The sequence below is a fragment of the Brachycentrus maculatus genome, unplaced genomic scaffold, assembly GCF_059751285.1.
Source record: "Brachycentrus maculatus isolate JH-2025_06_01 unplaced genomic scaffold, ASM5975128v1 h1tg000408l, whole genome shotgun sequence".
NCBI classification, from domain to species: domain Eukaryota; kingdom Metazoa; phylum Arthropoda; class Insecta; order Trichoptera; family Brachycentridae; genus Brachycentrus; species Brachycentrus maculatus.
Window position 1 is genome coordinate 203,024 of NW_028281157.1, and position 16,841 is coordinate 219,864.

Below are 16,841 nucleotides of genomic sequence, written 5' to 3' on the forward strand. Positions count from 1 at the left end.
TAATTAGGGTATTACATTAGTATACTAATTAGGGTCAGGGTTGATCTCAAAATTCGCCTGCCACAATGTGTTAAAACTTATCACGAATAATAAAGCAATCAAATGTTATAGTAATGAACAAATACAAAAATATCCTCACAAATAATAATACATTTATGTAAGAAATATTGTAATACATATTTTAAAGTTCTGTAACATACTTAGTAATGGCATAAACAATTGAAAATTTGGAGGCAAATTCCAAGATATTTAAATAAAAAACGACACAAGTTTTTCAGTATGCTATAATTTATTTATTTTACATACAATTTCACATCCGACGAGAATTATACAAATTATTTATTTAAAAAATACTTTTATTGCAATTCATAAGACAATTATTTCATGTAGGTACATATTCACTTCATACTAATCATTCTTTTATGGTTACAATAGCAACATTCAGATATTTATAGTACAGTTGACACCCGATATTTGCAGACATTTTTTCATAGATATATTCCAATTTGTTACGATGCTATTAAAATTTCGTAAATATAATGATAAAATAAGCTTACTAATGCTATTCTGTAATCAAATATTTCCAAAATTCATGATTGATCATATTTGTACAAGGGCATTATACATTGGCTGAGAATGGATTCTTAAAATCGCAGCTTTGCTATTTGAGATGGTTTCAGGAAAAACCCTCAGAGATACCTTGCTGCCGTTTCATTAATTTGGCAAATGTTATTTTTAAAAGGATTGATAAATTTATGGCAACCAAATGGAATATGTTAAGTTAATATTGCATTTTTAAGGTTATAGAAAAAATATGAGAATGTCAACAGAAAGTAGACAAATAGATTGAAATCTGAATGTAAAACTGTCAGAAAAGTATTTGGCAATAGAAATATAAGATTTTATTTTCTGTTATATTTATCGGCAACAATTGATTTCACATTTTAAAATATTTAATTGTAAGATTTCACAAATAAGTTTTACAAAATTGAATTTAATTTAATCAAATCGATAAATATTTAATTTTTATACATTTTACAGTCAAAATCTTATTCTAAATTAGTGGTCAAGCATTACTTGAATACATGTGAAATTCTTACAAATATGTACATAAATGCTTATTTGAATTTCAACATAGTTAAATGATGGATGCAGTAAAAGCAATAGAATATTTTAATTTTATTCGTAAACTACACATAATCTAATAAATTTCTATTCCACCGCGGGAATTCCGAAATGTTTATTTTCAATTATTGCTTGCTAAAAGGCGAAGTATTGGTTTGATAGTCCCGATCTAGTCGATTTGTTTTAATTTTACACTTTTCTCTTTTTTTTGTCGAGTCCATGTCGGAGATACATGTAGTGAGAATTATCCTGCACAGAATCACGGCATGAGACGGATCCTGTTCAGAAATGGATGCTACCGCATGAAGGATGACCGGGAGTGGCGGAGTCCGCGACCGCCGCGACCTCCCCTCCCCCACCCGCCATTTCCTGCGAAATCTTACAACCATTACAAACGTTTATGGTTTTGCAATTAAAATTTGGTATCAAGAAAAACAAAGAAAAAGCAGATTGGTAATCAGATGGCAAAATGGCTAAACTGTCATTTTCAATAATATTTGCGAGAGCAAAAAAGAACTGATGGCAGTCTTAAATCAATACATTTGAGCTGTAGCATTGTGCATTGATAACAAAGTTATGTATTAATTTTAAATCAAACACAGATTTTTTGAGTCTACTAAGTTGTATTTTATTAACAAAAACACATAAAAAATTATAGACAATTATTTCGCCTTGTTAGGGCATTAATTGTAATTTTTTGTGTTTTTGTTGATAAAATACAACTTAGTAGACTCAAAAAATCTGTGTTTGATTTAAAATTAATACATAAATTAAAATGGAGTTCTACAAATTAAACGCCAAATCAATAAACAAAGTTATGGTTTATAAACCATAACTTTGTTATCAATGCACAGAAACTTTATTGGCAGCATACAAACAGAAGTGTTATAGTCACCCTAGACTGTAACCCTCGTAATTATATGAGCAGAAAATTTGCAGGAGAGACATAGAATGTAATTTCCAAATTATTTGTTGAATTAAGATATTTAAAAAAAATATATGCTGTGTGGTTTAACACGACCGTCTCAAACACAAAATGTGGAAAATAAGTTAGGAGATATTTAGTGTAGTTTTTTTACAGGTTGATACAAAATAAGATATTTTCTATTTTATTTTGTCCAGGAATTTCTGAAATGCCTCATATGAAGATAGATGTATTCAAGGATACAAAAGTGAGGATTTAAAAAAAATTCAAGGAATGATGAGATGAAATATTACAGAATAATATTTAACTTTTACAATACACAATACATTGGGAGATTTTGATTGCTATATAATAATTTAAAGTCATGCTACTATTTGAAAAATATTTCAAATTAAAAAAAAAATAAGAAAAAAATACATTTTGAACAGATTCTCTATATACAAATTGATGTGTGGGAATTTCAAAGGTGATAAGTATTTTTTGTTGACAAAATAAAAAGAACAAAATGAAATTATTATTTTTGAATATCTTTTAGGTAATGAAGACTTAAGAGGAGGTACTATTAATATTTTAAGATCGCTTACCGGAATACTGATTGGTGTTGTGTTGCATCATGGGGGGCTGGAAGTGCTGCGAAGAGTTCCTGCCGAAGTGTGGCGGGGAGTCCTCGGCAGACACGGTGCCCCCGGCCCCGCCCCAAGACCCCCTACCCCGCCTGTAAAGACTACTCACCATCAGTTTTTTGTGACGGTCAAATATAGAAAAATCTTCTCGAGAGGCTGGACTACTCACAGAATGTAACAGACAGTCTATTCCAATCCAAGAGTGTTTGGCATTTGCGCTAACTATAGTAGTCATGAATGTTACCACCTGTTGCGATAATTCCTTAAGGGTTATCACAGATTTAATGTCGCATAGTATTGGTTCGGTGTATTGTCCGCCTCCGTAGTGTAATGGTTAGCGTGTTTAGCTACCGTGCTGGAGGGTCCCAGGTTCGATTCTCAAGAGGGGGTGAAAATAAATACTAGTGATTTACACTCCAATATTTATTTAATATTACCCTGGACAGGTCCCTGAAGTGATCGCCTTGCCTTCATGTAAGTAATGATTGAGATAACACTGTGTCAATACGATACAATGCCATATGCACCACTGGGTGCGGATAAGGGGTTAGAAGATATTTGTGATAATTCCTTAAGGGTTATCACAGATTTAATGTCGCCTAGTATTACTTCGTTATATGAGCTTTAGGGAAACATAAGGGATAGGATAATATAGAAAAATATCTTGAACGAATGAGAGACATTTACAAAAATAATTTGGTTCTCGGTTTGGTAGCAATCTGAGAAGTAGTACAATGCTCGAAGTATTTCTACACAGTAAATTTGTGTCGGGTTGTGGTCCCATGGATAGGGTCGCGGACTATTTTCAAAGTTTCAAAGCGGAGTCAAAGTTTCTGGGTGCGAACCCACTCTTTCACAATTTAATACATATTTTTTTTATAATGAGCTGCTTAGGCTCACAGAAACAGAACTCTTTAAAAATAAATAAAAATAATTTTTGCATATTTGTAGGTGAATAGGTAAAGGTTTACCTGTTGTTGTTATACATCATGTTGCTAGGCGGAGTAGAGGAGGCAAATCTTCCACGATCAGTTATTATTGTCATACCACGAGATCGCATACCACGCCCCCTGAAAATTTATATAAATGATGCCTTTAATGTTTAAAAAATACAGAAAATGTACGTAGGTATCTACACATGCAATATCTTATATAGCACACATATTATAACTGCATCTCGCTAATGCCGCATATTGCGATACTAACTCCAGCGTTCGTGCTTGAAAGTGAGAGAGAGACACAAAAAATGCTTGTTTTACAATAATTACACTGTATTAAATGTATCATGACTCTGGCCAATGTCTGTACCCGACGCATTCTCCAGTTCTTTGGACACATTGCGCGTGGCAATGAGGATATCCTGGAACTACTGGTTGTGATCGATAGCCTGGAGGGAAAGAGAGGGAGAGGAAGATCCCCACACAATGGACCGATCAAATTAAGACAGCATTAGGCACCTCGGTGGTTGGAGCGTCCATGCAGCGCAGTCAAGAGATAACTGGAGAAGAGTCATTGCATCCACAAGGGTCACAACCCTCAGTAATGAGGAATAAGACGGAGAAGAAATGTATCATCCTCTTCAAAGTTTAATCATATTATTTATTAGCTAAATAGTTCGTAACTTGTATTAAAAAATAAGGTTCCTGAGAAAATAAGGTCTGATTGAAGCGCCCTTGAGGTAGTATTTTACGAAAATAGCGCTACATATATAAATTATCCAAATTGATTATTATTATAATTATTATTATTAAAATTAGAAACCAAAGATGTCAAAATAGCCATATGTGGTATAAATGTCATGACTTATTCGAAATGTGATAATCGGGTGAGTGAAATAAAGAAAAGCACCGAAAAGAACCATTTTACTAACTAACTAACCATCATGCTGCTTCACTACAGGAGTAAGCAGAGAGAATAGCACAACACACCACTCTGTCTTTGCAAACATTCTTCGCCTCTTTCACGTTCATGCATCTCCTCATATATACCCGCCGATTATTTTGACTCCTGACCCGGCCGCTTTCAAGTACTTGACATACCCGATCGTGCCAAGTTTTTCTCCGTCTTCCTCTGCTCCTTTTTTCAACTAAATTCACCTCATAAAATTGTTTTACTATTCTTTCTTCACTCATTCGTTCCACATGTCCAAATCATTTCAATAAACCTTTCTTAATTTTATCGATAATGCTTATTTCTGCTTTGCATTTCTTCTTTATTTCACCATTTGAACATCTATCCTACATAATTTTGCCGAACATTCGTTTGGAAGATCGCATTTCGACTGCATTCAGTCTACTTTCATCCTATTTATTGTAACTGCAGACAGTTGGTGGAATTCCATATTGAATTGTTGGGTAATATATCCTAAATGAAACACTGTTTTTTGGATTGAATTCTACATTTATTTATGTATACGTGACGTGTTTCGTCTTCTTAGTGCAAACAGTGTTTGATAATGTCCTAAGAAGATGAAAAGCGTCACGTATACATAAATATGCATAAATAAATGTAGAATTCAATCCAAAAAACAGTGTTTCATTTTGGATATATTACCCAACAATACTTTCATCCTTTTGCCAAATCCATGCTTCACTTCCATACATTTGGGTTGGAACCAGGACTCTGTTATGTACTGCCACCAGTTTAGCTTTCAGGGCAAGGTTTTCATTGCTATAACTGATAACCATTTTGCAAAATAAAAAAAAAAGGTTAGTTCACCTAGCGGGCAGCACGGGCAGCTTGTTGTAGCCGGTGGGCCCCATGGGCTGGGCCCCGCAGCCCTCGAGCGCCACAAAGTCGTCCACGTGCAGCGAGGGCGGGCGCGACGTGTTGGGGGGGCGCGAGCGGAACGCGTCCACCGGCGTGCGGGCCGCTCCGCCCGCGGGGGGCAGCGCCGGGGGCTGCACGGACCCCCCACGGCCACGTGCAGGAGACACTGAAAGTGTTAATATTTACATTTTTTTTTAAATCATCAATCAATTAAATAAAATGTTGATCAAGAAAAAAACAATTAAATTCTTTAATAAAAACCTATTTTCTTTCTTTGATCCCTATTTGCAAGCAAATGGAGTGTAGAGCACTGCATCAATACAATTTATAAAAGAAAACACCAGATTCTTAATCGATAAATGATACGAACTGAACGTACTGTAAAGCGAATATGTACTAAACACTTTTATACATTATTTTTTTTTACATTTCTCTATGTTCAAAAATTTTAGGAACCATTATGGACAAAAGTCGAGTACCATTTGTATTTAGTCCATGTATGTTAACCAAGCCGGATCTAACGGGGGGGGATTGAAATCCCCCATATATGAATTTTAATTCAATAACTTTAGTATGTATTACAAGAGCAACTAACTCTTTATTTTTTGTGATCGTCAAAATAATATTAAGGAACATTTTCCTTATTTTTATAATTCAATCAAATCATTAAGTTTCAAAACATTGTTTTTGATCATTGGTGCCGCAAGATCTATGTATATTAGCACTTTTTTTTCTGCGAGCGATGTGTTCATTCACTCTAATAAATGTGGTACTAACATAACGAGAGAGCGAAACAACTAAACTACTCGACTTTTGTTTGATCTAGTGTCCCGCTACACACACGCAGTCGCCGCATGACGGCGCGTTGGCACGGATGTGGTATCCCTATGACTCAGTTCGCAGCGAGCTGTCTACTATGATTTCCATACAAATATGAACTGGGGTCCTTAGTATCTCCCTTCGGATCACAGCAATTTTTGGATGATCGGAAAGGAAAAGGTTATACATTAAAATCTATATTTTCATCAATTGATTCCGGTCTAGTTTAAACAAAGTTTATAGAGCGGTGTTGAATTACCGTAAAGGCGCTTGTCTCTGGGCACGTGCAGTCTCTTGGTGCGGAACATGGGCTGGGCGTCGTGTTGGGGGCGCGACGGGACGGGGGCCACGTGCAGCAGGCGCTCCACCTCCAGGGCCAGGTCCGTGCCGGGGGGGAAGAACAGCCGACTCACTTCCGACAGGTCACACGGTATCTAGAAACAGGGAAGCCATTCAGTCAACAAATGGTTTTTTGAACTACCTAATGTCCAAGTGACTCGGAAAGCTACGACTTATGCAACATTGCTTATCATGACCCTACTCAGGCTACAACTTTTTGAGTTTTATAGCTTATACCTGTGAGTTGATTTACTCTATGTTAAAAGTTACTATAATTTCATGTAATTCATGAGGTAAGATGAAGAAAACTGTCAACATTTGAGGAAAAAAACGTCGTATGCCTGGCGCTCTTAAATTAATATCAACACGGCAGCCAAAAGGTTAAAAGGATCACAAACGTGTGTGTTAAGGGCTGACGATCAAGAAAACACTGTTTATATCATGCAGTGCCCTATGCACCATTGGGGTGCAGATAAGGGTAAGATGAAGAAAACTGTCAATATTTGAGAAAAAAACGTTGTATGTCTGGCGCTCTTAAATTAATACCAAAATGGCAGCCAAAAGGTTAAAAGGATCACAGACGTGCGTGTCAAGGGCTGGTATTGGGTGAAAATGGCAAGCTTGTCATTTTGGCACTCACCATCTCGGCCTCGACGGACTCCTCTTCGATATGAGTGATGGGCACTCCGAGCCAGTACGCGGAGCCGAGGCGCTCGTCCTGCGCATCCCCCTGCGTCCAGAGCGCGCGGCCCGCAAACTGCGCGGGCAGCGGCTCCGCGGGGGGCAGCGCAGGGGGCGCGGGGGGCGCGCCGGCCGCCTCCGCCGCGCCCGGGGAGGCCCTCGCGCCGCGGATGGCCGCCAGCAACTGCTGCACATGAGACAGAAGCTCGTCCTCATTGTGGCTCTGTAATAACGTAACATTTCATTCTTTAGCAAATAAGGTATTCGTATCACACGTGCCGCGTTATTACAGTACAGTAATAGGTACTGCGTTATCGTAGGGAACATTATACTGGGTTAATGTTTTAAATTCTATTTTTAAATTTTAACCAGCAGAAATATACTCGTCATCATTGTGCCTCTGTAATAACGTAACATTTTATTTTTTAGCAAATACAGTATTCACTTTACACGTTATTACAGTACAGTAAACCGCCCTATAGCGTTGAGATAGGTGCCGCATTATCGCAGGGAACATTATAATGGGTTAATGTTTTAATTGTTGGGTAATTTATCCAAAATAAAACACGGTTTGTTGGATTGAATTCTACATTTAGTTATGTATATGTTAATACGTGACGTGTTTCGTCTTCTTAGGACATTATCAAATTTTATCCTTATATACTAACTAACTATTATATGTACTCCTAGACCTAATAATAGCAATTATTGTTAGTATATAAGGACATTTCGTAAATATTTTTAGTCAGTGTATGATAATGTCCTTAGAAGACTAAACGCGTCACGTATTAACATATACATAAATAAATGTAGAATGCAATCCAACAAACCGTGTTTTATTTTGGATATATTACCCAACAATTCAATATGGAATTCTACCAACTATCTGCAGTTACAATAAATTAATGTTTTAAATTGTATTTTTATTTTTTTACCAGCAGAAATAACTGAATTAAGTCATTTAAAATTGAAATACAATTTTAAAACATTATCCTCCTACAATGTTCTCTCCGATAATGGGATACCTATCTCAACATTGTGTAGTTATATTATAGTATCAGTTTTTTCATGGTTCAGAATACCAATAGCCAAGTTTTCTGATTTTTAAACTAAAATAAAAACAAAAACAAAATTTTTTCATTTGTGAAATAATATATCTGTGGTCCTCAGTAATACCTCAGTACGAAATGCAATACATATATATATATATATTTAATTCGGTTATAAAATTAGTATGTTAAAGGGTCATGTTTTGAAGTAAATGTCTATAGGAGTGAATTTTATAATCTGCGGGCTCAAGTAGAAAGTGTTATCATGGATGTATATGATTTCAGTATTTTGTGAAAAATTTTCCATTGCAGATTTAGATAAATAAGTATTTACTGTCAACTGGCAAAATTAGAGAATCATTTGATTACAAATTAATTAAAAATAAAGTGAACAGCGAAAACAACAAAATATTGGGTCCGCAGATATATATTTTTTAAAAGGATTAACCCGCTAAGCCTCTACTTAAAGAACCTCGTGTGCAGGTAGGATAGTAAGGATAGGAAAGGTAAATGTTAAAAATACATCACAAACACCCAGACCAATCGAAAATGAATCTTTCTCTAGTTGATTTTGCAATTGGCGGGAATCGAACCCGCGACGCCAGTTTCGCAGTCGAGCGTCTGCCCGACTACGCCACGGCGCCTGTCAAATGAGATTAGTTTTATGGTGGCGGAAAAATAAATGCTATTTTACCTTCAAGAAGGATTCCAAGATTGTAATTGGATGACTATCAGTTTTATTCCATCCAATAATGTCAGCGACCTCTTGTATCGTGAGGACACTTGTCCTGGGAGAGAACTGGATTCCATCAGCCCCTTCCAAGTCTTCGGGAGAGTGTTGTAATATTTTCAACAATTCGAGGAATGTAGTGACACTCTCTTGAGACTCCTTTCCCAAACCGGCCACAATTTTATTAAACAACTGAAAAAACACCTGTTTGTTTTTTTCCAAACACATTTTAAAGTAAAAGAATCCGTAATCGTGCTCCGTCAGCAGAAAGTAAGTTCTCATTATCAAAGCGATCACATTGAACAAACTGTGTTCGCTGGTCAAATAATCGAATGTAGCATTCAAAATTGAAATGATAATTTCTTTAGAAGGTAACGCGTTCGCTAGATATACTTCCGATGTCATCGTCGCCTTGTTATTTTCACTGAGATCTTCGTGTATTTCTAATTTAACGACTGAATTAACTTCGATTTGAGTGAATAGGGTGATTTCGGAATCGCACAAACTGTTGAAGATGCTGATTACACATTCTTGGGACTGCACATGAGACGGCAACTCACTGGGTGTTGTTAATATACCGCACAAGATGGGAATGACGGTCCAATAGCGGTCTTCCGACTTCTGGATGGCGGAATTTTGGCGCACCAAGCTGAGCATGGTGCACTTGATGGAGGCGTGCGTCACGAGGCAGGCTATGAAGTTCAGTAGCCTGGCCACATTGTAGTTCACCGGCTCTGCGGAGGTAGCGCCCGTCGCATTGTCTCCCGTCACTTGCGTGATGAGAAGGTCCAGCAGAGCTCGGGTCACGCATAACGAGGTGTTGGATGCCAAGTCGCTCAGCTGAATGCAAACTCTCCTCAGTAGCTGGATGACGGGTTGGCAGGCAGATAGGCAGATTACGTGTATCATCTCTGTGATGTTAGAAGATAAGGTGTGCAAGTGGCCCGACCACAGCTTCCTGTTGCTCACCATGCTAGAAATCTCTCCTTCGCTCAGTGAGAACTTGGTTTGAATCGGCAACGGGAGAGGCAGCATTTCGGAAAACACGAGCAAACCGGGGATAAATGCGTAAGGAGCGATCTGTATGTATTTAATAATCTCGCTGCACAGCAAAGTCCACAAAGACTTGTGAATGAGTTCATTTTGCGAAGCGTCCTCGGCTATGGGCTGAGTGTAGCTCAGCAGAGTGTCGACAGCTTCTTTGCAAGCCCTTTGCGCCATTTTATAGGCCACGGCATTAGTGCTGTACGAGTGCATCAAGTTGTATGTTTGAAGAATTACGGGAACGGCGGTCAAGTCCTTGAATTTAGTGTTCCTGCACTGGATGACGCAGGTGAGCATCTTATTGAGCAGTTCGAGGCACGGCAGTACTACGCTGGCGACGTGGAGACCGTGAACGGATACGAAGGTAGCCGTATGCAAGCTCGGCTGCTCGAAGTAATTGCAAAGTTTCTCGAGAATAGAAATGATATGGGTGACACCATCGAGAGAGAATAACTGCAGAATTATATACTTGTATTTCAATTCGTAATATTCAAGACGGGGAGTATCATTCAACAGCATTTTTTTATTCTCATATTCGGGGATGCCCAAGTATCTTAGGATTCGTAAGCAAGTGATTAGTTCACCGGGAGCCGATGTGGCACGATCGATCGAAGATTTTAACACCTCTATGAGATCATTTATGTTGTCGTATGAAAATATGTTTGACTTTTCTAAGGGTTTAAGGTAGGGAAGAACTTCTTGTAAATTAGACGCGATGCTTTGCTCGAAAATATCATACTTTTTGGCGATATTTAATATTCTTCGTCCGTACTTCTTCAAAAAGTTCACATCGGAAGAAAATTGCACAGTCGAAACTGTCAAATCCACGGCATAGTTCTTGGATGGAGATTTCTGTTTATTCGGTTTAATTAGATCTTTCTCCGATTGCTTAATGTGTAGATCTTTTTCGTAGACATTCAATAGACATTGGATATTATCACCCATACTGAGTACGCTGGCCAGCGCAAGTTTCCCGATGCATCCGTATCCCAGACAATACAGGCCGTGAAGTTTATCCACCAAGTCCGGTTCGCTGGCATCGTTCCCCGATTGGATATCGAAGATGGCGTTGACGTAATACATAGCCTGAAGTTTGTAAGCCATTTCCAAGCCGAGTTGTTGCAGAGCCGAGCAGCTTCCGATGTCTTGCAGAATGATAGCCTGATCCTCCTCACTCTGTTGAGTGAACGGCTGAAGCAGACACCGAAACAGCATTTCGCTGGCCTTCATATTATCCGACAGGTACGTCAGTCCTTCGTGGCAGTTCACCAAGTTGGATATGATCTCGTAAATAGGATTCGTAATAACTGGATAATTATACGTAAGAGGACAAGTCAGGAGAAATAAGCAAGATTCCAATACTTTGTGAATTTGAAAGAAATCTAGAAGGATATTGTTCATGGAACTCTTGTTGATTTCGAACTGAGCCGAGACGGGAAGAAACCTTCGAGGTTGCGACAGCTCGAAGGAACCGTTTCTATAAATGCTAACGATTTCTTCTAGAGAATTGATAATTAATTCTATTTCATCTTCCGATATTTCTTGAACGCTGTTACTGTAATTCTCCGATTTCTTATTGAGATTTAGAATAGTTTCGCGTAAAGTTTTCATCAATTCGTAAATATTCAACTTGTTAATTAAAGAGTTGATAGCGAACTTGACTCGGGATAGTGGATTATTATTTAGCATACAAATCAATACTTGGTATCCATTCTGTAAACTTGCGTTCGTTGAACAAGAATTCATTAAAATGTTGCCCTTGTTATCAGCTGCCGAAGTGTCCGTGCGCTGATAAAAGTTCTGGTTGAGGAAATGTTCTATAGGTTTTTCAGACGCTAAGCAAGAATCCAGGGCCTTGAGAATCATTAATTTAATACTAAGTGCCATATAATTCTTCGAGTATAATTCGAAAAGTCGACTAAAAACATCAACATCATTTTTGAGTAACATCATCACTACATCGCCGGAATGTTTCTGAGTGCAAAGCGCTTCGATCAGACGGATTCCACACTTGATATGTCTGATTTTATACGTAGCTTGCGTCTGGGATAGAGCGAGTTCGTAGTTTAAACCCACTCGGCAAAAATTCATTATAAAGTTTAAAACACTTTGAAAACTAACAGGGGACATATCCTTAGAATCTATTTCTTTGAATATCCTTAACAATATATCACTCTCGTTTGTTATATTATTGATTAAAAGAGGCAATTGTTCGCACACACGCACCCATTCTTCCTTGGCGTCTGTGGATAACTGTACAAAATTTGAGGGTAAAAATTTCTCTTCGGCTTTTTTATAGTCCTCGATAATTTCGAGCAATTTTTGAAAATCGGTATTCAAAGAACTCAATTCATTTACGGAAACATTCATAACGTGTTTTTTGTTTTCAAAATCGGCAGCGATATAGACTGCCGATTTATTATTAGCAATATACTGCTGCCAATCTGCACGGAAAGGATTGAAGCATTTCAAGATATCGTCTACCCCGCAATACTCTCCTACGTCGTACTCCAAGTCTCCGAAAGGACCGTCCATATCGTCGCAGATATCTTCATCCGACAGGATAGGTTCGAATTGTTCCACATCCATAGAAATATCATCCTGCGCAGCGCAAGGAGAATCCATAGGAGTGCCGGTTTTTTGAGCCGGAGACGAATGTCCATCCATGACTTTGATGGTTTGAACATTGGGATGTTGAGGGTCCAGGTAATTGTTCGAATGTTTGTGTGTTCCTAGATGAGGTTTGTCAGTTTCAGATTTATGGCTTTTATACATTTTATGAGGAGGACCGTCTTTGTTTTTCATAGCCGTTCCGTTATGTCCATACTCACCGGCGCAGTCGTCCGAAACTGCAGAGTTCGACGATCCGGGACTCAATCGCACTTCGTCGAGACTAAACTCTTGGGGCGTGTGCGGTCGTCTCGGGATATCGGAGGGCGGAGTTCTCGGTCTCTTTCTGGGATCTTCCCTCATGGGAGAGCGAGATCTCCCGCGGTATCCCAAGTCCTGTAGCCTTTCGTAGGATGGAGCTCTCTTCTCGTACCTTTTCTCGTACGGAGGATCCTTCTTCTCGAAAGAAGACGCTCTCTGTTTATACGGAGAAGATCTTTTTTCGTACGAAGAGCCTCTTTTTTCGTAAGAAGGAGCGCGTTTCTCGTAAGACGGAGCGCGGCGTTCGTAGGAGGGGGCTCTCTTTTCGAAAGACGACCCTCTCTTTTCGTAGGACCCGCCTCGTGAACGTTCGTAGGAGGACGGACGGTGCCGGCGATAATCGTCTCTCTTGTAGGAAGACCGTTCCCAATCCTTTTCTCTATCCCTATAGCCGGGACTGCGGGAGTTGTCTCGTCGGTAGGGCTCCTCTCTGGCTGAGGCTCTGGGTGGGTAGTCGCGGTCTCGGTCTCGGCTGCGCGAGCGCGAGTAGCGCGGGGACTCCCTGCCTCGGGAGCGCGAACGCGCCCGGCCGGGAGGGGAGTGCCGGGGGCGCTCCTTGACCGGCCTAGCGCTCTCTCTGTCCCGGCTGGCGGGCCGCCTGTCCTTGTCGTCTCTCCTGTCCCAGTGCGGCTCTCCTTCCGGGCCGTGGTGGTAGGCTCTGGGATCTTTGGGTACGTCTCTGGCGTAGTACTCCGGGGGGTAGGGGGGAGCGGGGTCGTACTCCTCCTGCACGTAGGGTGGGCCCGGCGCCGGGTAGGGCTGCGGCGCGGGGCCCGGGTAGGGCTGCGGGCCGGACCCCAGGTCGCTCCAGGCGGGTTCTGGGGGGGTGGAGATGCGCGGAGCGGGGGCGGGAACGGGTATGTCCCCGCCACCGATCACTGGCTCGGTTATATTTTTTGTAATACTTCCGTATACCGCCAATGTTATGGTGGAGTACCAACCTGAAAGAAAATAAAGATGATATATCTAACAAAATACGGTTATTTTCCTTGCCGACAAGAGAAAGGTAATATTTAATTATATTTTTTGGACCCCTTTACACACTCAGTGGGTAAGACACGGCATTGAATGAATGCGGTTTCACTCAGATCGATTAACATAACATAAACAAGATGGTTGTCGGGTGAGAAGTGGGCGGGTTACCTCTCAAGACAAGTCCGTCGGTAGGAATCTGTCTCGGTTGGGGCTGGTCTCCGGCCAACTGGCAGTCCATGTGGATGCGCCCATTCTGGCAGTAGTCCAGACTGCCGAGCGTCTCGAAGGTGGAGGCCCCGGGCTTGCTGAGGTCGTTGACGAAGAAGTCTATGTGGAACTGAGTGGGGTTGGTGGCTCCGAGGCGCACACCGCCTGGGAAGTCCCCCTGCACGCGTGCCCCCAGAGGAATGATGCGCACCTCCGCCACATACACTGGCTTCGGGAACTGGACGAGGTCCAAATTCAGCTCCTGAAAATGCAAATACAAATGGAAGTTTAGCCCTGTAATATATATTTTGAAAATTCAATGCATTTTTCGCCTTGGGAATAACAGTTTTATAGGTTTCATCGTAACCGACATCATCAAACTGGTGTCGATTATGACAAAACCCAGTTGCTGGTCAAATAAAATTCATGTGGAAAAAATTACATAGTTGTTATTTTATTCTATAAAATGCAGTTCCACCAAGAAATGTCAGTACAAAACTTAAATTTAATAAACAGTTTTAATAAAATAAAATTGTTATTTCAAAAGTTTTGATCTTCTTTAAGTATTTTATTTTTTGAGAAGTATTGATCTTTTGATACAATAAAGATGTGTAAGGAAGTTACAAATCATTTAGATATTAAATTTTTTATTTGAGCTTTAAAGGAGATAAAATATGTAAATTTCTGAAATGTATATATTGTCTGTTGAGATCAACAAGCTTTATTTGTATCATGTAACTGTACAAATGGATTTTTTTACAGTATTATTGATATTATGTACCGGTATTTTCATAAAATACTAGCTCAATAGTATGAAGAATGAAAGAAATATATCTACTACTACCACCATCACCCCGTTTCACCGCAGGGGTAAGCAGAAAGGATGGAACGCCACACTCTTCTTTCCTGACATACACTCCTTGCCTCCTTCACATCCATACATCGAGTCATACATTCTCTGTAAATACATTTGCTAACTAACCCAAAAAACTTGTTACCAGGCAATAAACCTGACGTTGTGTGAAGGAATTTAAGGATAGTAAATAATGTAATCAACATTCAAGAAATGTGTTAAAAATCCGAGGAAAATGAATAAAATTTAACGTTTTATCATAAAATACTAAACTATAGTAATAGATTAAAAAAAACTGACATGTTTATTACATGATTGAAGTTTAAACTAAAAATTATATCAGCTCGTCTTACAAACCAGAAATAAAAGAAATCAGTAAAGCCTACAATATAAATGCATAATTAATACATTTATTGCACAACAATATCAAATCATTTATTAAATCAAAAGAAAAGAAGTGAGAAATGACAGTTGTCAATTAACACGAAATAAAGAAAAATTGCGCTACAGATAGAATTATTTTATGGCTTAAATGATTTCCAAATATTTACCTCACTAGATTCGTGTGAAAATGTATCAAAAAACAACAAATCCGGAGATTCACCCATGCTAGCGGCATCCAAAACATGCTGCCATTGGAGTCGCAGTCAATTTACAATTTACAATATCAATTGATAGAACAGTGTTGCCAACTTAAATTTAGTTGAATCGAAAATCGGTAGAAGATGGCAATGCAATGATATCGGTAGATTTTACTATTTTTTTCCATAGATGAGTGTGAAAAATATTAATCTTTTTTTTTTTAAATACAGATTTGTAAGACTAAAAAAAATCTTATTTCAAAAAATACACTTCACCCTGAAAATTTGCTAAAAATATACTTAAAATAGGAAAGTCGGTAGATTTCAAGCTAATTTCGGTAAGTCGGTAGACTCTCATGAATTTTGGTAGATCGACCAATTTTGGTAGGTTGGCAACACTGTTGGATAGTATTTAATCTAAAGGGTGGTTAACCTGATCATGCCGCAATAATACCATAGCTAACTTTTTCTAGGTACCTACCTATGGGTAAAATACTCGTAATTAGCACCGAAAATTACCATCGATATTCGAATCTTCAAAAATTAGATTATTGCTAACCCAGTAATTATAATTATTGGTGCTAAGGGCCAAGAGTGAAACTGTTTCATGTCGATTTAAAATCTTCAGGTCTGGATAAAATTATTTCGACTTAAATCCGGTTCGTCAGGATAAAAAGCAATTAACTAACTAACTAACCATCACACCGCTTCTCCACAGGGGTAGGCAGAGAGAATAGAAAAATAGGTTTAAAAAAACCTACTATGCAATTATATATGTGTAATACATTTTATAAAGCACAATAGTAATGTTTCCTTGTTTCTCTTTTATCTCTTATTTTATTGGCAATAAAATCAAAATTAGATTAAAATCAAATGTCATGCCATAATTGAAATGCGTTTTACTATTATAACTGCATTTTTTTTTAAGTCAGACGTATATTAGTTCTAATTTATTTTTATTAACATCACAAAAATCATTTAATGTTGGCGTTAAGAAAAAAAAATGATTTAGGGAGTTAATTTTTTTTCTCTATAATATATTTTGAATTTACTGAAAAAATAGCAGGTAAATAAAACCATCAAATTTTTTTATGGTTTTATTATATATAATCTAACATTATGTGTTAGATATGTAACGAAATAAAACATATTACAAGTAACTTACAACTGGACTTCTTTCTGCACTTTGC

At 38.5% G+C, this 16,841-nt stretch overlaps 1 protein-coding gene across 2 annotated transcripts; it reads right to left on the reverse strand.

Annotated features, from left to right (window-relative positions):
* Positions 1-268: 268 nt before the first annotated feature.
* On the reverse strand, positions 269-15,809 carry vir (VIR_N domain-containing protein). Of its 2 annotated transcripts, none has more exons than XM_088271007.1 (9): positions 15,622-15,809; positions 14,179-14,479; positions 9,025-13,976; positions 7,241-7,504; positions 6,521-6,695; positions 5,392-5,608; positions 3,645-3,743; positions 2,635-2,774; positions 269-1,503 (listed from the first exon to the last, which is right to left on the reverse strand). In XM_088271007.1, the coding sequence occupies exons 1-9, from the start codon at positions 15,676-15,678 to the stop codon at positions 1,421-1,423; spliced, it is 6,288 nt and encodes a 2,095-aa protein (XP_088127133.1). In that variant the 5' UTR covers positions 15,679-15,809; the 3' UTR covers positions 269-1,420. The 2 variants fall into 2 exon arrangements, with proteins under 2 accessions (XP_088127133.1, XP_088127134.1); XM_088271008.1 differs by having other exon boundaries at positions 271-1,494.
* Positions 15,810-16,841: the final 1,032 nt, after the last annotated feature.

Coding starts and splice junctions, on each gene's coding strand:
- vir (XM_088271007.1), bottom strand. CDS start 15,678: ATGGGTGAATCTCCGGATTTGTTGTTTTTTGATACATTTTCACACGAA. Junction 6,696..7,240: donor AGTCCGTCGAGGCCGAGATG/GTGAGTGCCAAA, acceptor CCCTGTTTCTAG/ATACCGTGTGACCTGTCGGA. Junction 5,609..6,520: donor CAGAGACAAGCGCCTTTACG/GTAATTCAACAC, acceptor TAACACTTTCAG/TGTCTCCTGCACGTGGCCGT.